The 25,442-nt window shown below is 36.5% G+C and overlaps 1 protein-coding gene across 1 annotated transcript in view; it reads right to left on the reverse strand.

The window, feature by feature from the left end:
- The window catches only part of NKAIN2 (sodium/potassium transporting ATPase interacting 2), a 1,318,805-nt gene that overhangs the window by 674,413 nt on the left and 618,950 nt on the right, over positions 1–25,442 (reverse strand). The window contains exon 2 of the mRNA XM_078155167.1: positions 9,889–10,026. Coding sequence (XP_078011293.1) covers positions 9,889–10,026 — 138 coding nt within the window. The remainder of the gene's footprint in view (positions 1–9,888; positions 10,027–25,442) is intronic.

Consider the following 25,442-nt stretch of genomic DNA (forward strand, 5'->3'; position numbering starts at 1 on the left):
CTTATCTTAAACAAATGGATACATTCTTGAACTTTATAGGGTTTAGTTAAAATCAGTGGGCCCACTGGATTAAATAGTTATTATATAGAAATGCAGCATTTTATGAAAATATAAGGTTTTATTATAAATATCTCTTATTCAAATAATAAGATCTTAATTGAAAGAGCGCATCCATGTTCTTGGGTTCCATATAGAAACTGAGGCCCCCAGACCTTGTTAATGTTATCTCCTGCATGCATAGATTCCATTAGTCTGCTTGGCTGATACAACCTATTCTCATGGGAAATTCAGGAAGCCTAATTCCTGCAGAACTGTGATGTTGTTTAATTGCCTTAAATGTCTATGGAGCACTTGTGGACACTGTGCAGTTGTTCCCAATATACTAACATGGTTGGGAGCCTTTTATTGGCCAAACACAGCGGGAGCCATTATCTTTCTTTGGGATTGTCTTGGTAAAGATATTGGAGTGATTTGCCATTTCCTTCTCCAGATCATTTTACAGATAAGGAAACTGAGGCAAACAGGGCTAAGTGACTTGCCCAGGGACACACAGCTAGTAAGTGTCCAAGGCCAGATTTGAGCTCATGAAGATGAGTCTTCCTGATTCCAAGCCCTGTGCTCCATCCACTATGCCACCTAGCTGCCCTAGCTTCCATTAAAACCTGACACTTGAAGCAAGCACAGGCTGAGCTGAGTATAATGGGGTGATTCTAAAAAAAACAAAAAATAAAACTGTGTAGGGAGAGATAAAAAGCAGTAATTATACAAATACAGAAAAAGAAAGTGGGGCACAGGGCGGGTAGTGCTGGAATCTTACTCTCATTGGGAATGGGTTAAAAAGCAACAGCGTATATATCTAGAAGGGCATAAAAATCTTCTAAATTCAGAAATAAATAAGAGGGCAATGGGATAGAATGGGGGAATAGGATGAGGGAGGGACTCTTAAAGGGGTGAGTAGGTTAAGGAAAAGGAGGGCAAGGTAGTAGGAAGAAGTAGAACAGAAGAGTGAGGGGGGATAGGGTAAATAGTGTGAGAAGGATAGTGAGGGGAAGGAGGAAAATATACAACAGGTAATTGTAGCTTAAAATGTGAATGAGACAAATTTACTGATAAAATGGAAATGGATAGCAAATTAAAAATTGAATTCAACAACATGTCGCTTTTAGGAAACATAAAAATGACAGATTTGTGAAAAGATAAAATAAAGGGCAGAAGTAGAATTTCATTTGTAAGAAACAAAACACAACAAAACAGAGATAGTGATCTCAGACCTTTAACTTCATCTCAGACAAAGTTAAAGTTAAAATAGATTTAATCAAAAGTGAAAAATGGAGAAATTATACTAAATGCCAGAAATATTATTCAAAATTGTTTTGGACCATTTAAAATACCTAGGCAGTATAAAATACCTGAGCATATGGCTGACAACACAGACACAAGAACTATATGAACATAAACATAAAACACAAATAAACTCAGATCTAAATAATTGAAGTAATATTTATTGTTCATGGGAAGGTAAAGTCAATATAATTTTAAAAATGACAATTTTACTAACTAATCCATCTATTCAATGTCATCCCAATTAAATTACTAAAAATTATCTTACTGAGAAAAAATAATGAAAAAGTCAATTTGGAAGAATAAAAGGTCAGGAACTTCAAAGGAAGCAGGGGGAAAAATATAAAGGAAGCAGATTCAGCAGTATCAGACCTTAAACTATATTATAAGGCGAGAACATTGTTGAAATGTAAAAATAATCATTTCAATTATTTTAAATTAAAATTTTCTTACATAAACAATACCTATCTATCAAAGAATAGAAGGAATACAGAAAATGGGGGGAAAACTTTCACAGACAATCTCTCAGATAGAATGTGATTTGGTTGACTATTGCTGCGGTGTAGGAAAGAATGAACTGGTTGATTTAGGAGAAAAAAGAAACCCCAACAAGGAAAGACTTGGCCTTTGAAGGAAGATGCTATCCACCTTCAGAGAAACAGATGATAGAAGGAAATAAGCATAGTATGGTCTTACATATGAGTATGAGAGTGTATGTGTATGTTAGAGATATATGCAGATATATCCATGTTTCATTGTAACCTTCTTTAGGGGGATGGGGAAAGGAGGAGAAAAATAAAGTAAAATGTATGCATCAGAGAACAAAAGAAAACCAACAAGGAAGTAAAGAAAAGCAGGGCAGCTTTGAAAATAATGTATAATATTTATTACATAGGTTATCTTGTAATGGAAATTCATTGTTTTATATTGAATCCTCTCTTTTGGTCTGCTGTGTACCTGGCAAGTATTTTTTTTTCTTTTCTCATTTCATATTTACTTTAAAATTAAAAAAAAAGTAATTACAAGAAAAAAAGACTTGAGGTAGCTACAGCCATATCTTTTGGGGGGGTTTTCCCTCAAGGGGAGTTCAGTGAATCTTCCTCTCACAGAGCCTGGTGAAGGGAGTTTCAAAAGATGAGAGAGTAAGACACAGAAATGCAGAAGTCAGAATACCTGACAGGTTTTGTAACTAGCAAGGCATTGACACCCCAAGGAGAAAAGATCAAGCTCCCATCTTCAGAAGCTAACTTCTAGACCTATGCCAGTGAAAAATGAAATGAGGACTCATCCCACACGATGCCACATTTGGACATGAACTTGCTAGGACTAATGCTATGTAGAAACTGAGATGAGTTTTGAACTTACTCCCCCAGAAACTGAGGTGAAGTAGGAAAGAGCATGGCCTTGTCATATTGAAAAGAATATTTGTACTTTGTTCTTTATATATCTTCAAAGTAAATATGTCTTTGTAAAAGTTAACTGATATTAAGTATTTAAATAGAACTAGGGTGCTAGTTACTAGTTCCCTAACAATGGGAGGGGGAACAGGGCCAGTGGGACTTCTAGCTAGTGGCAGTAAAGAAGAGAGAAAATGCACAAATATTTCAGGTACCCTGGTACGCCGAGGGAGATGCCATAGGCCTAGTCTTTAAGAGATTGGAGCTATATCCTATGCATGAGATTAGAGTAGTTATGTGACTCCTTGCAGAAAGAAGTGCACGATTTCTGAGCTAAGGGAAGATGAAAAACAGTAGAAATGAAATCACAGCTATCTTGTTGTGAACTTGTCTTACTCCACCCTCCCCCCAGCTGTTCAACCACAGCTTTCACATTCCAGGATCATGAGACACTTGTTTGTTGTCATAAGCTATCATTTTTCAAAATTAAGGGTTCCCTTTTTTCAAGGCACCATGTTGTAACTGAATAATAATGTTGACAATTGCTGGATGGTACTGTTAGGAACTAGGGTCATTTTCAAGAAAGGAACATCTTATTTTTCACAATGTCCTAGATCAATAAATAGAAGTTAATACTAAAGCAACCAGAAGTGACTGGAAATGTTCATTTTTGAACTTCCCAGACAGTGGCAAAAATAATTATCTTTAGGATGAAGAGCTCAGTTTGTCTCATTATTATTCTGGAAAGCTACACTGGGCATTTGATGAAATAGTATTGCTGATTTTCAAATCTCAGAACACAGGGAAAATAATTCAAGAATCTAGGTCCTTGTTCTAACCACAGCACCATCGCATTGAATCAGCTTTATAGAATTATACTTGTGACTACACTGCTATAGGAAGCTCCTACATGCGATAAGGTCCTTTATCAATACATGTTGACATCCTCTTGGCAACTTCTAGCCTGCAAAAGTTTGTCTGAAGTAGTAGTGTAAAATCCAAATAGAAATGAGGCCTCCAAATCATAATAAGGATCCCTGAAAGCTGCATGCTGACTTGGAAAACTACATGTTAACATTACGTAAGTTCTATTGTATTTTTGTTTACTAAAAAGAAAAAAAATTCTTTATTTCATTTTAATATGGTTCCTCTAAGAAGTGTTAACCCTTCTAGCCTCAAGCAGAGTTTAAATGAGTTGCCCAGGATCACATGGTGAGAAAAGTATCAAAGGTGCAATTTGAACCCAGGGCTTCCTAGGGTCAATGCCAGCTTTCTCATCACAGCTAAAGAGATTTTAGGAAAAAAAATCATTTTAAAATCTTAATGGAAAATAATTAAAATAGCAGATAGGGTCCTGTCTTTTCCAGCTACTTTCTTCAGTTTAAGTAGCTATTTTAAGTGTCTTGGGGGGAAAAAAAAAGGTTGCATAAATATAGGTTATTATCTTCATCACATTTTCTTCCTCATTAAACTATAAGCTCCCTAAGGGCAGGGGCTGATTCCCATTATTCTTTGTATCACTGGCATCTAGCACAGAGTAAACTTTTGATAAATGTTTGACTTAATTAATTTTCACAGCCCTAGAACCTATTGCAGTGTTTGACACATTTGTTGTTGTTCCGTCACGTCAGTCATGACCAACTCTTTGTGACCCCATTTTGGGTTTTCTTGGCAGAGATTTAGTTTGCCATTTCATTCCCCAGCTCATTTTACAGATGAGGAAACTGAGGGAACAGGTTAAGTGACTTGCCCAGGGTCACACAACTAGTAAGTATCTGAGACTGGATTTGAACTCAGGTCTTCCTGACCCCAGACCCAGCACTCTATCCAGTGTGCTACCTAGTTGCCCCTATCAAGTAGATAAAGGACTTTCAAATGGAAAAATAGAAGAGGTATTAGATAGGCAGAGTCCAGTTCTATGAAAAGGGGGGAAAAACACTTAGAGCTATACAAAATGGAGTGGGATTCCTTAGGAGGTAATGAATTCCTCTTATTGGAGGTCTTTGAGCAGAAGCTTGGCTCATAAGATACTAAATAAATGCCTATTGATTGATCATGATACACAAAACTGTGAGAAAAGCTGAAGACATGGGTGTGGCAAAGCCATATCTGTGATGAGATGCTACAAATTGAACTAGCTCCTTAGAACTGATGAGACATAAAGGCAGACGGGGGTTCTACCTAGAATACTTTAGCCCATTTCCCATTAAAAAAGATGGGGGGGCATTATTATTATTATAAGAAAAACAGATTGTTTTAGAACAAAAATCTCCCACAAGTGGAAATGGCATGATGAAATTCCCACCTCACAACATATATGATAGTTTTGCTGATTGGTAGATACATTGGTTAGATTCTCTTAAAAAGTCCAAATGGATCCACCTATTTTAAAATACCTGCTGAGATAAAATACAGTATGTTTCTGAATGGTGCCATAAAATAGTAGGAAACCGCCATAACTGTAGCAGCTAGTGACCTCAGGACTACCCATCTAACTGTACCACTAAAGGAATAGTGCTCACAGACAATTCCTTCTCACCACCTAATGCTCATGTGCCCAGACATATTTTATGCACCACAGTCTTTGTTCACACTGAGATGCCAAAGACAATTCCATTCAGAGAGTAAAGGCATGGCCTTTGGGCTTGTAATGTATTCATCATCATTGGTGAGTTAATAAATGTTGCCCACAATTATACAATACGAGAGTGCTTCTGCTTAGTCAGGTTACAGATTTCTTTGTGCTAAATTGAGACCTCTTCTCTTCTTTTTCTCCCCTCAGGATAAAATGTTCATTTGTAGTGTCAGAGTTTCATCTGAGGCTACTAATGAGTTTGGGTTCCCAGTGACTACCGCTAATTTTTTTGTCATCTGTGAAAAGGAGGACTAATGAGAAAAAATGAAATTCATATCCTAAACCACTGTTAAGTTTTATCTGTAGTTACCTGGCTGAAAATTTCATAGGATGGACATATATCTCTTTTGTTCATACTCTGCATTAAAGAATCCCACTTCATTTATATAGACATCTGCATCAATGGCGGTAGGGATTTGCCTAGCTTAAGAGCAGAGCTTGTTCGAGGTAAGCAGGAAGGCAGAGCCAGCATCATACACCTTAGTACAAAAAAAATACACATGCATGAAGAGCAGTGGCAAATTGTGCCAACCTTTGTTCATTTTAAGAGCACTGGATTTGAACTCAGAGCATATGAGTTCCAGTCCTAGCTGTGCCATTTAATGCCTGTGTGACTTTGGGCAGGTAGCTTAATTCTAGTTTCCTCATCTGAAAAATTAAATGGCTGGATTAGGTGATGTCTAAGGTCCCTTTCAGCTTTTAATGAATGTCCTATTCTTCTGATAATCCAGAACTTCTGTTTGACCTTGTTTCAGAGCTCTTCACCAGCTACTAGAATTCTGTTGAGACTCTGATACTGATTAATGTTTCTGATTCAGACCCTGTCTCCTGCTTCTGACTATTCTATTTGTCACTTCATATCTCTGCTAACTGATCTCTGAGCTCACCACGTATGATGCTACATTTCTCATCCGTCCCCAGCCAGATGTTTCAGGCCATGGACTTTTACTAGTCTTCACCCAGAAGCTTCAGCAGGCATGAACAGAAAGCCCTAGCCCCAGGTCATGGAATAATTCTTGCCTGTTCTCCTTTAGAAAGGGGCTGAGGTTCTTATAACTCTTTACCAAAAAGGAAATCATTAAATAAATCACCCTACAGAAAACAAAACAAAACAAAACAAAAACAACTCATATCATTAGTCTATATATCTCTCTGTCTAGTGGAATTATGTTCCCAAATACATTTGCAGAAATGACTTCTTGTCAGGTCTTACAGAACTTGAATTAGAGAGAAGGTAGATCATCACCATTGTCAGGATCTGATTGATTAGACTAATTTTTCCTTAAAGGCAACTCTCCTCTGCTTTTAGAACAAAAGGTACTAAATCCCATTGTTAATTCAGTAAATGCCAAAGGGCTCTAGCTTTTCCACTGGCTTGGTGGTTTCCTGTATTCAGCAACACAAATAATAATTATCTTCCAATGTTTCATTCTGGTTGTGTCCTGGAAGAGGACCAAAATGACACCACTAGGTTAGAGTCAAGTTATAGTGTGTCTGACTGTGTCTGATCAGACCAATATGAGCTCAAAATGTTCTAACACAGGTCAGGCAAAAATAGAGCCTGTGAACATTTGGAGTGGATCCTCTAAATTTGCACATCTCACATTTCTTTTGAGCTACTTCAATTTTGCTTTGCTTACAGCACACAGCTCCTTCTTTGATGCAGTACACCATGCTCGGCAGTCTTTTCCCAGCATCTCCCATGTCATGCAATCAATTCCAAAGTGAGAATGTTCCTGTATCGCTTCTTCTAACCACCATGTAAGTGCCTTCCTTGATTGAGTTCTCCATAAAATAGTCTGTTAGGCAAGCATAACGATTGGCATTCAAATGACACGGCCAGCCCATTGGAGTTGTGCTCTCTGCAGTAGAGTTTGAATGTTTGGCAGTTTAACTCGAGAAAGGATCTGTGTCCTATAACTTTTCCTGCCAGGTGATCTCCAGAATCTTCCTAAAACAATTCAAATTCACTCCTGTAGCACCCTTCTGGACCCAGGAGAACACCCAGATTTTAGATTCTTTGTCGTTGGTACCATTGAATTATTTTGGTGCTTTAGTTTTAAGCCCCAACCTTTAGGTCTTGTTAGTTTAATATACCTTTTCTTATTCTTTCCTCTGAATAAATCAGAATTTATTGGATATGTGACTTATTCTGCTTGATTACCCTAAACAGCCCGACTTTCTGAATTTCTTCTATTCTCCAATTTAAGTATATTGTCAACACATCATGACAGATCTGCATACAAAGGATCACTGAGCTAGAGTTCGAAATGGAACAAATTAACAGGCTCATTTTACTGACAAGAAAAGTGAGGTGAGACCTCAGCTACAGTAATACTTTCATTGTTTCTAGAAAGGTCATGACAATGTACCTGTGCCTGCACATACCAGGACTGTGAATCCCCAAACAAAAATCTGCTTCCACATTCACCACTGCTCTTTATTATATTATATAAATGTTAGTTCTTTGAGAAAAGGACCTTTCTCCCTTTTGTCTTAGTATCCCCAGCACCTTGAACAGTATTTGGAACACAGGTGGTGTTTAATTCATACTTTTTTCCTCCATTCATTCCTTGCAGTGTTAAAAGCACTCGTATTCAGTTCTGCACACCATATATTTTGGAAAGGACACTAATAAACAGAAGAGAGTAGAAATAAGCCAGAGAGTATGGAAAGGTGGACAAATGGAGTTTTGAAGGACTAGTGTCCATATCACTTGAAGAGCAGTTGAAGGAACTGTGATTCTGGAGAACTGGAGAAGAAAATATTGAAGTAATCATGATAATTGTCTTTAAAGTAGTTGAAAATCTTGCCTTCTCAATGGGTAGGATGAGGGGAAGAAGGAGGGAGATAATTTAGAACTGAAAATAAATTTTAATAGTAATTTTTAAAGCATATTTAAAAGCTGTCATGAAAGTAGAATTATACGTCTGGTTTGCCCCAGAGAGTAGAGTTAGAATCCAGGGGTGAACATTGCAAAAAGGTAATTTTGGGGTTAATCTGAGGAAAAACTCCTTAATAATTAGAACTATACAAACATGTGCTGCTTTATTAGCTATTAGGCTTCCCCATATGGCAGGTCCTTAAGCGAAGGCTCAGTGACTAGATATATTATAGTGGGAATTCTTTTTTTTTTTTTCAAGTAAAGGTTAGATTACATGAAGGCTGTGGTGCTATGAAGTGCTCTCTCGAGACCTTGCAAAATAGTATGTGGCAGAGCTGATGTCTCACCATTTCCATAGTCAATGCTGGAATTTGTGCTATACTATTATGTCTTGTTATTTGAAAAATGTCACACCACACATAGAATTCATCTTCCCCCCTTTAAATAAATCATTATACTGGATCTCTGTCCCAGATTCTATCTTACATCAAGGAGTAGCTACAGCTTAATAGCGGAAGATATGTAGAGAACTTTCCAATGCCATCTTAAAGAAAAGGGCATTAAAGATTTTTAATGTGATCCCCTTTAAGGGAGGCAGCCATGTGGCCCAGTGGATAGAGCACCTGACCTGGACTCAGGAAGGCCTGTGTTCAAATTAGACATTTGCTAGCTGTGTGACACTGGGCAAGTCACTTAACCCTGTTTGTCTCAGTTTCCTCATCTGTAAAATGAACTGGAGAAGGAAATAGTTAAGAAGAATTGCTAGCCTTTGAGCTGTCCCAATATTGTCCTTGTACTAAATACCTCTAACTAAGATGACCCAAACTCTCCTGCACTGCACCAGGAAAGAAACTCAGCCTAATTTGGCTCTATATACATATTTGACCAGACATTCAAACTGGCTTTTCAAGTCACCATGGTAAAACTTGAAAAGTGCCTATGTCTTTTCCTTTGTTAAAAATAGATAGAATATAAAAATCTACATTAATGAAATGTTATAGCTGAGATCTGAGGCACACACGAGAGCAAAAAAAATCTAAGTTATGGTTCCCATAGCAACTGTAACTCAGTCAGATTTTACTTTTATGTTAAGTAAGTACAACTTCAGGAGGAAAGCAAAATATTACCTTTGTGCAAAGAAATAGAATCAAGAAGACTGCAACAATAGCCCTGAATTTCCTGACTTTCATGCCAACATTAAATATTAGCTATTAATGTATCATCAATATCTCAACATCAATACAACACACTTGTCATAAATTATTTTAACCTGCCTTTCTTTCAATGTGTAAAATGGATTTACTGTTTCAAAATGTGAAAGAAAATAATCTCTTAATGACACATTAAATCAGAGCTTGACTTTATAATTTACTGATTCAGGAACATGGTTCCGGATGTAACTACAACATGTTATTTACTGAAAGTACAGAACATGAAAATGATATCTGATTACATTCACTGTCAGGTGCTTAAGCTTGACATTTTTCCAATAACTGCAGGTGTGAGCTAAATTCTAAAAAAAAACCAGATATGCAGCATCTTAGGTAAGGCACATACAATTTCTAAAGACTATAAGATTGATTGCACTATCCACTTTTCATAAGGGAAAAAAAATAAGTAAGAGTACTCACTCCTGTTATGTAGCGAGGTCTATATTGAATAGTTCCAAATAAACCCAGAATGACGATGATAATATGAATAAAATTTGCCAGGATAGGTGCCCACTGGTATCCAAGGAAATCAAATATTTGCCTCTCCAGCACACAAACCTAGAATCAGAAGAGACAAGAGGCAGCTCAGTTTGTTTCAGTGACAAAGACACTATATCAACATAACAGGCAAACAACCTAAGCCAGACTAGAGTGGAATCTCCTGAGTTTGTTTTTAACCAACACATTTTGTGGAAGTAGCATTTGCCATTCAATTGGTGAGTGAGGTGGCAGAGAAGTAGTCCCAATAACTCAGATGATTTCAGGAGGGTTTGGGTAGATATCCAACAGCATTCACAAGCTGTCACGTGTGTAAGCAGCTGGGTAAATGATGTTGTCATATATTCTCTCAAACACTCCATATCATCCACTGACAAGGAAAACTACATCCATTTGAAGGCTAGATTATCTTACTCTCACTAAACAGGGTGGAAAGAGTCAAGCCAAGAAGTATTTATTAAGAGCCTATGATGTGCCAGGTACTGTGCTAAGTACTTGAAAGAGGATAGAGTTGAAAAAAAGTATTTCCTCTGGTCCTAGCTCTTTCACTAATACACTATGTGCCATTAGCCTAATTTAGTCTGTATGAGCTCAGTTTCCTCATTTTTAGAATAATGGCACTGGGCTAGGTGATCTTTAAGGTCCTTGTTGGCTCTTAAATCTTACAATTCTATGAGTTTTTTTGTGTTGTTCAGTTGTTTTTAGTCACATCCAACACTTTGTGGCCCCATTTAGGGTTTTCTTGGCAAAGATACTAGAGCAATCTGCCATTTCCTTGTCCAGCTCATTTTAGAAATGAGGAATCTGAGGCAAACAGGGTTAAGTGACTCACCCAGGGTCACACAGCTAGTAGAGGTCTTTTAGGCAGATTTGAACTCAGGAGTTGAGTCTTCCTAATTCCAAGTATAACATTCTATCCCTGAGCCACCTAGGTGCCCTCATACCACCTATTTGCTTTATTTATAATAATTCTCACTATCTTATGAGCAGAAACTGATTTCCTCGTGTGACATTGGACAATTAATTTCTGTAGCTCCTAATTTCCTGAATTATTAAATGAGGAGGCTGGACTAGATAATGTGGAATATAGCCGCTAGTTCTAAATCTGACAAGCTCAGTTTCTTATAACCACCTTCATCTGACCCCTTATGGTTATAGGGTTTCACATTTGAAACAAACTTCAGTCATCAAATTGGGGAGGAAAATGGCAAAAACTGAGTCCACAGATAATAACCAACTTTAATTTTCTCCCCAGAATTAGGACCTCTATTTCAGCCAAGCTTCTTATTTGAACTACTAACAAAGGTAATTGGAATAGTTTGAATAATGCCTCCTTTTCTTCTTTCTTCCCATGCTTAGATGTCTATGCTGATAAGCATTTGTGATCAAAAACTAAAAGAAGAATTACATGGAAGTAAAGCATCTGTATGAATGATCAACAAAACCAAGAAACTATGAGTCACTTGTAATTACAAAATTTAACAAATACACCCCAGTAAATATTGGATACATTTATATGGATAGTTTTCAAGTTCAAAGGGCAGAGTGATTTAGGATCATAGCTCTGTAGATATAAGAGATCTTAAGGGCATTTGATCTAACCTCTCATTTCACAGGTGAGGAAACAAACCCAGTGTGGCTGAGGGACTTGCCTAAGGTCACCTAGAACTAGAATTTGAACCCCAAGCCTCTGACTCCAAAGCCAGTTCTTTTCTCGCAATTCCATGCAATCTCATAAATACCTTACACCCCAAGGGTATCATGCCTCCATATAATAACAACTCCTAAAAATGGAGTCTGTTTTATTTCTTGTATTTCTAGGAGCCAGAACACTGTCTGACACATAATCGGTAGTTAATACATGCTTAACAAATAATTCAATGTTTATTTCTTATTATTAAATTAGTTGTTCAGCCATTTTATTCACGTCTGACTCTTCATGATCCCATTTTGGAGTTTTCTTGGCAAGGATACTGGAGTGGTTTGCCATTTCCTTCTCCAACTCATTTTATAGATGAGGAAACTGAGGTAAACAGGATTAAATGACTTGCACAGGGCACATAGCTAGTAAGTTCATGAGACTGGATTTGAACTCAGAAAGTTGAGTCTTCCTAACTCCAGGCCTGGAACTCTGAAATTAGATGAACTCTTAGAGCACCAATTATAAGTTAAAGGCTTCTTAAATAATGATTTTCTACCCCTATCAGTTGTTTAGTTAGCTGCTCAGGTTTCCATATACCAAGAAGAGGGGAAAAACAAACAAACAAGCAAACAAAAAAATACTTATACTGATTTTTGGCATCACTACCCCTTCTTCCCAAAGTTCCTTTATGCAACACATCATAATAGTAATGAACAATGGTAGTTCAGCCCTAGCTATTCAACTATTATATTCCTACTGAGCTTAACCTGAAAGAGTGTGAATGGGAATCTAGGCACACAAAGAGGCACTGTATCAGCAAGAATCCCAAGTCCCAAATAGAGCACTAACTTTCAAAGGACTTCCACAAAATTCCACTCTCATAAACCACTTAGATTCTCATCCTAAATACTTACTCAGCAATTATTAAAGTTACTGCTATTATTACACATTTGTATATGCATATATTATATTGTTTTTCATTTAATATCAATGAGATCCATTTGTAATAGAACAACAATAAGCTTTTTCAAATCATTAAGGTAAAAACCATCTTCTGTTATATCATAATGGTAGAATAATAGATGAAGAGCTGGGAAAAAGACCTTAGAGGTCACATAGTCCAACCCATTTACTTTACAGATGAGGATCTTAGGATCAATAAGCATAAGTAACTTGCCCAAGGGCACACTGGGGGTAAAGAGTAAAGCTGGCATTAAACACCAGATCTCAGTCTCCAAATGTGGTACACTTCCTCTGGCACTATGCTAACTCCCTAGCGTGCTGCTCAAATATTACACATCATAGCATACCATACTTATCATAAATCAAAAAAAATAAAATAAAAGGACAATGAAATACATTATTGTTGTTGTTTAGTCATTTTCAGTTGTGTCCAACTCTTCATAACTCTATTTGGGGTTTTCTTGGCAGAGATACTGGCATGGTTTGCCATGTCCTTCTCCAACTCATTTTACAATTGAGCAAACTGAAGCAAACAGGGTTAAGTAACTTACCCAGGATCCCATGGCTAGTAAATAAGTGTCTAAAGCCAGATTTGAACTTTAGAAGATGAGTCTTCCTTACTCTAGGGCAGACCCTCCATCCACTGCACCACTTAGCTAACTGAAAATACAGTATGGTACATATAATCTGTCAATCTGCCTCACTTGTTCTCAAGAAGAATCAATAAAACTCTTAAAATACAACAGTTAGCCTGCTTAATTATCTGAGAATACTAACTTACATGTATATAGTACTTTATAGTTACAAAGTCCTGGTCATATGTGCCATTCCCCGCCCCCCCCCAAAAAAAAGCCACACTGTGATATAGGTAGTACAAGTATTATTTATCATTTTAAACAAATGAGAAACTATGATCACAAAACTAAAGTAGCCTGAAAGGAAGAAACAAATACTTATTAAGGCACTATTATTTGCCAGGTATTGTGCTAATTGTTTTACAAATATCTCCTTTGATCCTCACAACAATTCTGGGAGGTGAGTGCTATTATCATTATTATTCTCATTTTACACCTAAAGAAACTGAGGCAGAGAGAGGTTAAGCAATTTGCCCATGGCCACACAGCTAGTAAGTGTCTGAGTCTGGATTATCACTCAGGTCCTTCCTGACTCCAGGCCCACTGTGTCCTATCCATTGCACCACCTCAAATGTTGACTTTGGAGTCAGAACACCTTTTAACTCCTGGCTCTGCCACTTAATATCTGTGTGAGCTTGGTCTAGTTGTTCACCTCTTTCCTGTCAGATGATGAGGCTGGACTTCACTAGATGGACCCTAGGGTCTCTTTCAGTTCTTATTCTTTGATCTTAAGTGTCTCTGAGCTAAAGGTCTTCTAAGTATACATATATTACTCTTTGCCCTATACCGCATTGCACTTCTACCTTCACAAACAATAATTGTTTACTATTTTTCTGCTTTTCCTATCACTTGAATATATTTATCTCTTTACACAGTAGCTCTATGTGTCTACTACACTGTCTTCGAAAAGTGACTGTTGTACCCAACTTTGAAGACAAAAAATGTCCAGTTTTGTTTAGCAATGGTTTGGTTGTCCTACTGTCTTCTGGTAACTATGCTATGGAAAATGTGCATCCATGGGCCCCACATACTGCTGTTCAATATGGTTGATTTGGGATTTCATTATTTTCTTAAACTGGGAATAATACTAAGAGAAATTTAATTAGGTGAGGGGCATTTGAACAATTACAGTACTCACAGTGCTTTCAAGTCTATGTTAATGAGTTTGAACTCAACTATTTAAACCAAAAAAGTGCTGGGGGGAAAATAGAAGTAATAGATTTCTAGTGACTTCAGTCAAAAATAAAATCAAGAGATTGTTATAATCAAATAAAATATAGGCATAACAGCAGAACCTTAATAAATGTGCATGTAATTTTTGATGAAGGATTAAAGGAAGAATAACAGAGCTACAAGGTCTGATCATTTATGTGCTATAATGTGAAGGCTCCTAAAAGTAATTCCGAATCATAAAATGACATATGATTTCCCTCTCCTCACCTCTAACATTAAGAATCCCTAGTTCCTTTCAAGGGTGAGTGTTTCATATAGGATTCCTCAATTCTTTGTATTGTTAGTACACTCCTTCAAAATTACTTTGTATTTAATTTGTATATATCCTCTAATGATTTATCTATATTAGTTGGATGTAAGCTGCTTAAGGACAGGGATCATTTCATTTTCGAATTCATGTCTCTGGAATGTAGTAATGTCTGATGCACAGCAGGTATCTAATAAATGCTTGATGAATGAATGATAAATCATTTGGCTGTGTCTTGCTTAAATTTCCAGTGTCCTTATGGAAATGATGGTGTGCCAAGAGAAGTGGTCCAGTAGGAATTTTGAATCTCATAGCTCAAGCTCTGCAAAAAGTTTAAAAAAGAGACTAATTGTCAAATCAGATAATCTGCAAAAACAAAGACAAAATCCTAATTTTACTTCGTAATTGGATGTACTATCATCCAAACCAAAGTCTAGAAAGTAGCACTGACATTGTCATCAGACACCAGATCCCTACAGACCACTTGCCATCATCAATTAATATCTGCTGCCCTCCCATTGAGTTCCTGTTGCTTCTGTGCTACACACTAAACAAGCACATCTAAGCAGCATTGACACATTTAATAAAGACTCATAATGTGATACTATAAATGCCCTAATCCCCAAACTCTATTTACATCTACATTCCTGAAAAGGGAACAGACAATATGTTCTATGAAAATATTCCAGGAACTAGGAATTCCTCCCAGTACTAAAGCTGAAAAGCTGCACTACTGACAGATGAATTTGACAACAAAAACCTGCTCTCACCCAGAATCAGATAAATAGTCCTTCCTTTACTTATTCTTTTACTGTTGAATGCAAAGGCCCTATCAGCCTCAAAACAAACAAGCAAACAAAAGTAAAACTGGTATAGTTATGCCAGTTATAGATGCCAATTTATATAATGATACAAACATGAAAAAACCCCGTTACTTTTGTACACTGCCTTAGAGTAAAATTGAATTTTATAATTCTATTTTTTTTAAAGTATAATTGAGAGTACTTAAGCTAAAAATGTTTTCTCAAACCCTCCTGATAAGTACTGTTAAGCAAAGTTCTCACTGGGGCAAAGATATCTCATTGAATGAATAAATGGATAAACACTCCCACATTCTCAATAAAAAATCTTCCACAAGATAGGATAAAAAAATTCTATAAATTAAGAAAATCATCTTACCAACTCTTCAATTTTGCAGGTGAGTGAACTGAGGCCCATAGAGGTAAGACAGCTTCTCTAAGGCCATGGCATAAGTTGGCATAACTTCCTAATGGCAACAAATTCAAGTCTGATATATATATATACATATATATATATATATATATATATACATATATATATATATATATACATATATATATATATACGTATATATATGTATATATATATGTATATATGTGTGTGTGTGTGTGTATGTGTGTGTGTATGTGTATATTATATATATATGTGTGTGTATATATGTATGTATATTTATATATATACATACATACATATACACGGACATAAATATTTAATGCCCCAAATTGATTTATTTGCAGGTTAAATGGAAAGTTTTCCTATTCCTTAGGTATCTATCACTTTGTTGCCATTTTTCAGTTATTTCAGTTGTGTCCAACTTTTCATGATCACATTTGGGTTTGTGTGTGGTTTTTTCATTTGTTTCTGTTTTTTGTTTTTGTTTTTGGCTAAGATACCAGAGTAGTTTGCCATTTCTTTTTCCAGCTCATTTTACCGATGGGGAACTGAGGTAAACAAGGTTAAGTATTTTGCCCAGGCTCACACAACTAGTAAATGTCTGAGGCCAGATTTGTACTCAGCAAGTTGAGTCTCGGAGGCAGAAATACAAAAATGAAACAATCCCTGTCCTCTAGCAGCTTACATCTGACTGATTGTAGGCTGATATAGATAAATCATTAGAACACACACACACACACACACACACACACACACACACATATTAAATGCAAAGAAAATTTGAAAGAGTATACTGAACTAACCTAGTAAGTACAGTACCTAGCTGCCCTATCACTACAAAATTCATTTATCAAAAATATGCTCTGGGTTATGTTTATTTACATGATGCCTGATATCCTGATGAAGATACTTTACAAAAGGGGGAGGGGAAGCAGTAGCCTACTTTGGTTAAAGGATGGGGCTGGCTCTCAGCAAAACTGTGAAACAAAAGGAATTTGACAACCTTGCCTCTTATACACTTTTCCCATCTGTTATTCTATTATCATTACCAGGCATGCAGTGAGCTCATCTGATCGACGATGGAGGTATCTGATGAACTCCTCTACAATAAAGAATTAAACACTTAACGTACAACTCCTTCCAGGAACATTTTTAAAGATAAGATTCTAGATAAAGGGTAATAGCAACAAGGGAAAAAAAAGAGTGGAATTTCAGGTATTGTTAAAGAACACGTTTTGGTTGGAAAGTTTCCCCACGTCTCTTCAAATCATACCACACCACATAAACAACTTCCTGTAATATGTTTTCTGGGGATTTTTAATTCAAAGTTCATAGATCCCAAAGAGATATATGGATACATTTCAGAAATCCATAAATTTGGATGTGAAAATTAAATCTTTATTTTGAATAAACTCTAAATAAAATTATCATTAACTTCTATTATTTGAAAACATTATTCTGACAAGGGGTACCTAGGATTTGCCAGACTGCCAAATGGGTCTACGATACACAAAAAGTTTAAGAACCTCTGACCAATCCTAGAGATTAGATTATCTTTACTAAAGTACATGAAATCTGGTCATTTTACCATTAAAAATTACCATTTAAATTAATCCAGATAATGTTTCTAGGTTGCGTGTGTTTGGAATGATTTAGAGCACATCTTAGCCATCATGAGGACTAGTGGATTCTTACTTCAGGCAGGAAATATTTAACAAAATAAATAAAAACATAAGAGACCATAGTAAATATGTGGTTTCATAAGTCAAAGGCTACCTACAGGGATGTTTTTGTACAGTTTAGAGGTCCCCACTTCTATCTGAGTCTGATACCACTGGATTTGAATAAACAAATTGATTTTCTTTGCTGTACTTTTCAATTCTGGTCTGGATACTGAGGAATATCAGATTATGGTTTCATCCATAGTGTATGTAGAGAATGTGTTTGTCTGGGTCCAAGTCTGGTCTCAGCTCTGGGCCAGTCACTTATCTCAGGCAAATGTAGAAGACTAACTAATAGACAACTTGCTTATCTGTATCAGCTGAGGAAGCTTTCACATAAGGAGCTAAATTTCTGTCATCAGGGTTGGCCTTGCAAAGCTGAGAAGTTATCGTCTGGCTATTGGTTTATAGCATTATATATTCAGAACTGGAGGAGGCCTTGGGAGCCATATAGTCCAACTTCTTCATTTTACAGATCAGGAAACTGCTCTTTTGGAATTCAAATGAACTTAAGGATTCTTTGGATGCCTGAACCGAACTGTGGGTCTTTGCTCACAGGGACCACTTCTTATCTACTACTGACACACCTCACTTCTGACAGTCCAATGTAACCAAATGCTTGTTCCTACCTGGTGGGGCTCTGCTAAACAGGCGTCATAGAAAAGAGAGTTCAGTAATGCAAGTCATGCAAGTAATGCAAGCAATGAAGGTCAAAGCTAGCTAGCACTTGGTAAATGCTTAGTAATCCTCATTATTGCCATTACTTAATGATGCTCTGCAAAGGTTCACAGAGTTTTATATATCTTATCTCATTTGATACTCAAAACAACCCCCCGAGATAGGTGCTATTATGAAAATGAGAGAAGTTAACTATCTTTGCCATAGTCACATGTGTAAGGCAGAGATCTGAACTCAGCTTTCTGATTCTATGTGCTATACTCTATCTACCACAGCAGGTAATTAAAGCTTAGTGAACTGAATTGACCAGACATGTAAGAGAGAAAGAGGAAAGGGTTCTGGTGATCAGATTTGATGCTCAGTGCATATTCCTTTTCTCAATGATTTCTCAGAACTTGGCTACTTACCTGGAATCAATTTCTCTCTCTCTCTCTCTCTCTCTCTCTCTCTCTCTCTCTCTCTCTCTCTCTCTCTCTCTCTCTCTCTCTCTCTCTCTCTCTGCTGTGTCTGTGTCTGTCTCTCTCTTTTCTAATGACTCTCTTGCATTCATTTTAGTTCAAACATTCATTAAGCATATGCTGTGTGTATAATACTTTGCTAGAGACCAGAAAAGATACAAAGATGCATAAGTCATGGTCCCTGCCCTCATGTAGCCTTTAAAGCAGAAACCCTGTTGCTTCTTTGTCCATGTTGTTGTTCCTTTTAAGTTTTCTCTGACTTCTGTTCTCTCCATTTGTCCTGATCAGCAAAGTCTGTCATGAGCCATTGGTGGATGTCAGGTTCTCTTGCTCCTGGACCTTTGTTCTGACCAGAATGCCTTCTCCTGCTCTGAAACTGTTATCTTCCTAGTAGACTAGAACCCCAGGGAGTCTTGAATTGAAGTTCATTGTACAATGGAAAATACACTGGAACTGGAGTAAGAAGACCCATATTCAAAACCTACCTCTGACAATTCCTTTGTGCCCTTGGACAAGTTTCTTCTTATCCCGAGATTTCTAATTTAAAAAAATAGTGTGCTGGCCTGGAAGTCCTCTAAGATCCTTTTTGGCACTTTGTCTATGATCCCATAATTAACCAAATAAACTAGAGAGGTTTGATCTATATCTTTTCCCCTAAGAAAATCCTCAGAGAAGAATCAGGGCTTCTGAAGGTTGGGGAATAAGGGCTGAAAGGTCTATGCTCCTCAGGTGTGCAAAGGGACAAAACTTCCCGAAAGGCCAAATCAATAAATGATGCCTGAGGTCCTTAAAGGCTGCATGTCTAAAAATGATTTTCTTGGAGAAAGAGTAGAATGAAAAGAGCTATAAGCCACATAATAGTTTGAAGCATACTAAATAAAGGGATTGGCAAAGTGAAATTTGGTTCCCTTGGCAAAGGGAAATTCTGTTTTGGTTGTTTTGGCATTTCAGTCGTGTCAGACCTTTCGTGATTGTGTTTGGGGTTTTCTTGACAAAGATATTAGAGTGGTTTGACATTTTCTTCTCCAGTTTATTTTACAGATGAGAAACTGAAACCAAGAGGGTTAAGTAACTTCCTCATGATTATAGTTAGCAGATGTCTGATGCCAGATTTGAACTCCCCAAGACTAGTTTTTCTGACTCCAGTCCCAGCACTCTAACCATTACGCTACCTTGCTGCCCATAATGGAAAACTTAATTGCTCCAATAGAAGCTTCTCCCTGGAGACAACTTAAATAAGTTTTGCTAAAATTTATAATTTTGGTGATAAGATGAATACTAATGGGAAGTAAGGTATAACAGTTATGATATACAGGAAGCCTATAGTAGACAATTAGACTTCATTCACACAAATAAAAAGTCCAAGTGTCAATCCTCAATGCCTGAAAAATACATATTAGATTTTTAAAAGCACTTAATAAGTGCCTACTATGTGCCAGGTACGGTGCTTAGCACCTCATAAGTATTACATCATTTTATTCTCATAATAATCCTGGGAAAGGAATGCTATTATTATTCATATTTCACAGATGAGAAAACAGGCTGAAAGAGATTAAGTTGCTCAGGATCACACAGCTAGTATGGATCTAAGGGCAAATTTGAACTCAGGTCTTCCTGACTAGTGCTTTTCCCACTCACCAACCAGCTGCCTCTAGGCACCCAGCAGAAAAATAGAGGTACATATAAAATAATTTATCCTAATTTCTTGAACCCAGACATCATTTAACCAATTCTTTATATCCATTTTACCTTAATAAAATGAAACTTTAACTCATTTTTAATATTTTAAAAGATTTTAATATTTAAAACTTTTAAATTGTATTGTTTATATTTATATTTTATATTTAGACTTATATTATTTATTAAATAAATATTTTAAAATGAATATTTTAATATTTTAAAGTTTGATTCTCTGGCAGTAAACTAGCTAAATTTCTAGAATGGGTACCTGAGAAGTCACAGATGAGTTAGTCATCCCAACAATTTACCTGGCAAACGGGTCCTTACAACACCAATTTTGCCTGCTTCCATCTAACAGAAATACTCAAGCTTTTCCTATCCCATCAATGCCAGATGTCAGCAACAAAATGACCAGCTTTTCTCCCAAATGTGACTAACTTTACTTCTCCTGACCCAAAAGCACATAAATCGAATCTGTTACACTTACAAAAGAGAATAGCCCTGAGACCTCTATATGTCTTTGTGTTTCTTTCTTCTCTCCTGCCATCTTTAAGAATGTTTCCTCACTTTGATTCCAGTACTTCCTCTAGCATACACATGATAACTCTGTGGTTTTCAAGCAGGTACCAGGGAAGGCATAGAATATGTCCTGGGAATTACCTCTCTCCCCACAAAAAAGAGCAAAGATTTAAGATTCTTGCTTTGACATGGGATAATCATTACCACATAGATTCCACTTTATTTCTTGACATATGTTAGTGAGACTCCACAATAGAATTCATTTTTTGTGATATGGTAAGCATGAGGTTTAATTTTCAGCACCTGACAATGTTATCAAAAGAGGAGCATTGAAATTGATTACCTTACCGGCAATTAATTCTATTTAAGAATCACCTCCTCCAGGGGCAGCTAAGTGGTACAGTGGATAGAGCACTGGCCCTGGAGTCAGGAGGACCTGAGTTCAAATCTGACTTCAGACCAAACGCTTGAAACTTACTAGCTGTATGGCCCTGGGCAAGTCACTTAACCCCAACTGAATTTTAAAAAAAATAGAATCACCTCCAACACCAATAATTTGACCAAGCATGCTACTTATGTATAATTCTATATGGGTCACTTGACATTTGAGAGGATAAGAAGATAGTTTGCTATTTTTCTCAGCTGTTCCTGAAAAAGATTGGGTGGCTAGAAACCAACTACTCTCTTCTCCTCCCTCATCTTTCAGGTGTCATAGCTGTCCCTCACCTGCATCCAGACAGTATCGCTGTCAGAAAAAAAGATCAGGGACTGTCTTTTGCCTCTTGTGTGTCTCAAATCTTTAGCACAGTGCCCGGCACATAGTAAGTGTTCAATAAATGTTTATTGATTGATTAAACTTCGCTCACTACAATCATTACAGAAGCAGATATCAAATTATACTCCTTGTACAAAGATGTTATTTTCTCAAATGAATTCAGAAAAGTGAAAATCCTGAGATGAAATCAAGAAAGCTTGATTTGGAATCAGAGTACCTGGATTTAAATCCTACCTGTGTTACTTTCTCCGTGTGTGATCTTGGACAAGTGACATGATTTCTTTGATCCTCACTTTCATGACTTATTAGTCTAGATGACTTCTAATGTTCCTTCTAGCTCTAAATCACATGATTCTGTGATCTTATGCAAAGTATTTTATAATCATTTCCTATTTAATACTCATCTAAGAAAAAAAAAATAATGTCAGGCTTCCGGTTGTGTAAGTGAAAATAGTGATCTCAACTTTCCCAAACTTTCTAGCAACTTAGTAACAAAGACTAACCAACAATGTTAATAGTGAGATTATTATTACTGTATTGGGTCAGGGTTTCTACACATTTTTGTATCATTGACCCCTTTGGCAACATGGAGAAGCCTGAAGATCTATTCTCAGAATAATGGTTTTAAACAATTAAAGGAAATGCTAAATTTCATTTAGAGGTTAGTGAAAATAAAGATGTATTTCTTTTTTCATCAAAGTCCACAGAGCCCTTGAAATCTATCCACAAAGCTTTTGGGAGTTCCATGGACCTCTATACTATATGTTGAGTCACATGGTCACTTAATTTGATTCGTGATTTGCAATTCCACTGAAGTAGTAGATTTTTCCAATTTGGTGTGATGGAGGGATAATGAGATTTCATTTTTTAAACATTCCTCAATCTTTTAGATTACCCTAGGCTCTCTGTCTCTTAAAATAAAAGAATGAAAAAAGCTGATATAATATACTATTTAAAACAAATATTATTGAGTGGTTTCTTTTGCTAAACTTATCTATCAATACCTCATTACCTTCTATTTGGAGGGGGAGGTGACTAACTACGCAATCCCTTCAATATTAGCCAAAAGAAGGAGGCAATGACAGGTTTTGCAATTAAATTGTAGAGGAGGGAATGCATTGTTGACAAGTCAAGACCCTATCAATTTTAAACTTCTCTATTCCCAAAAACGGGTGAGCATATTGGGTCATCAGATCTGGCATAGAACACGGAAAATAGGCAGTGGAACTTTGACTCTCATATCAAGAAGCAGAAAGTTAAAGAGTTATTAATTAACAAGGTGAAGAGAGCTGGTTGAGGTGAAGTTCAATATTTGTAGAAATCTCCTAAACATGTCCTATCTAAAACAGAATGCATGACAAGAATATAAAGAAGACTTGTGGTGGCTTCTTCTCTATTTGCAGTTAGTCACCAAATCATACTGCACCTCTCTCTCTTACTATCAGGCCAACAACCACAGTGGTTGGTACCTCTTCTCTCTCTTTTCTTTGGGAATAGGTAAAGAAGGTAGGGCATTGTTGGTTCCATACCAAGCTGCATGCCTTCATTTGCCTGTTGAGCCCTCCAATCTTCATGGGTCTCATGACTGTGCTTTGCCCTCTGATTGCCAAAAATGGAGAGCTGAAATCTCTCTTTGCTTCTCTCAACCATGTGACTTGAAAATTAGAAACTTGGCATCAGACATTGAAATGTAGGTAAGACAATCCAGTGTAGTCCTTTGTTGTGTAGATGCTGCTACTTCTTTCTATATTTCTGAGTTCATCATCAAAAATTATATTCTCAGTAAGAATTATTATACCCAAGTGCTCATACTTCAAATCTAGTTTTCTTCCTGAGTCCAAATAAAGTAAAACTCAAGAGGAAGATTAATACTCAGCATATTACATTTTCTTCTGAGTTCCACACATCACAATATTGTTTTTATCCTTTTTGGGGGGATGTTGTTTTCTTTAACAAATGAGAATGTAATGATGGAGAGGACACAGGATATATAAAATAGAGGGCCAAAATTAGATGTAGAAAGATATGAGTTCAGACTTTAACTCTTTTTCAAACCAGCTTTGTGTACAGGCCACTTAGGCACTCTATGCCTTGCACAATGTGTTAAGATTATAAATTATAGACTAGTTGCTGATCTTTAGGATTAAAGGGAGTGCTTCTAGACCCCACAGGAAAAAAATGAATAAAATTATTCGACAAATAAAGTTCTGATTTTTAAAATCTCTACTGCAGATATTGGTTTATAATTTGTATAAAATTTATATTTCCTTCTGCTTATTCTTAAAAAAAAGTCTTTAAAACTATTGTCTGTTAATGGTTCTAAAAGAAAAAAAAAGATAAGCAAGGAGGATGGAAAGAGGAAGCAATGAGATAAGTCTAAAACATTTGAATCTCAGAAAGATTTTACTGCCTGAAGTAAGAATCCACTAGACCTCACAAGGCCCTAAACTCTCTTAGCTAGGCTTCTATCACTGCAGCTAAGCATAGTGTGCTTTACTTAACGTACAGAATGTTTGTTGAATGTCTTCTCCAAATTTTGTATCATCCACAGAAAAAATACATAGTGCCCTGTACACTGTGGATGCTTAATAAATGTCTGCTGAATAAAAATGTAATGAATTTAGTCTTAGTTTCAGATTTTAAAAAATGGAAGAAATAGAGAGTGCGGTAGATGCCATTAACATTTTAAAAAAATATTTAATCTGTCACAAGACACCAACATTCACCTTCTCCGGAGATTGTGCTTTGCAATACTTTCATTCTTTGGTAGCTTAACTTTTATTTACCAAAGTCTCCCTGGACACTTAGGAAATGAGCTTGAGTGATCACAACCCAAGTCCTCTTAGTAGATGGACTTGAATTTTGATTTCTCCCCAGAGTCTGTCATTTTGTTCAGTAGAAAACGAACTTCCCAAGAGAACTAGAGCATATTGAAACAACAAATGTTGTTTCTTGTGGCTACCTGTGGGCCTCATTCAAAGCAAACAAGAGTTACAAATGCAAGAAACATAATAACACAGATTGAGAACTGGTTTGTTGTTATTTGGTTGTTTCAGTTGTGTTCAACTCTTCATGACCCCATTTGCTGTTTTCTTGGCAAAGACACAGGAATGCTCTGTCATTTCCTTCTCCAATTCATTTTATAGATGAGGAAACTGAGGCCTAGGATCATATAGCTTGAGGCCAGATTTGAACTCTCCAAAATGAGTCTTCTTGCCTCTCTATTTACTTAGCAGTCTATCCACTGTGCCACCTAGCTGACATTTAGATCTAGAAAGGATCTCAAATACATATAATCTAATCCCTTATTTTACAAGTGAGGAAACAGAGACCCAAAGAAATTATAGTGACTTGCTAAAGGTAGAAAATGACAGGAGCAAGACTGGAAACTAGGTTTTCTAGCTGCAAATTCAACATGATTTTCACTACACTATGCTTCTTCCTTTTATTAACTATCTTTGCTTCTTTGCCCAGTGCCGTGCAGTTCAAGCGTCTCCTCATCACACATTAATTGATTCAGAAATACACTTTATGGCCAGAATATACTAGCCATGCACTCATTAGAAACAGTATATCTTAAAATAATAATAAAAAAGGGCAGAAACTCTTGGTAAGAAATATAAATTAAAATCATGTTCTAGAGGCATAAATTTGGGTTGTGACTAGAATCCATTTCAGATACATTATCTACTCTGTGCAGCAGAATTCTGTTATAGAAATCTATGCAAAAG

The sequence above is a fragment of the Phascolarctos cinereus genome, unplaced genomic scaffold (assembly GCF_003287225.1).
Source record: "Phascolarctos cinereus isolate Bilbo 61053 unplaced genomic scaffold, phaCin_HiC Scaffold_5;HRSCAF=322, whole genome shotgun sequence".
Classification (NCBI taxonomy): domain Eukaryota; kingdom Metazoa; phylum Chordata; class Mammalia; order Diprotodontia; family Phascolarctidae; genus Phascolarctos; species Phascolarctos cinereus.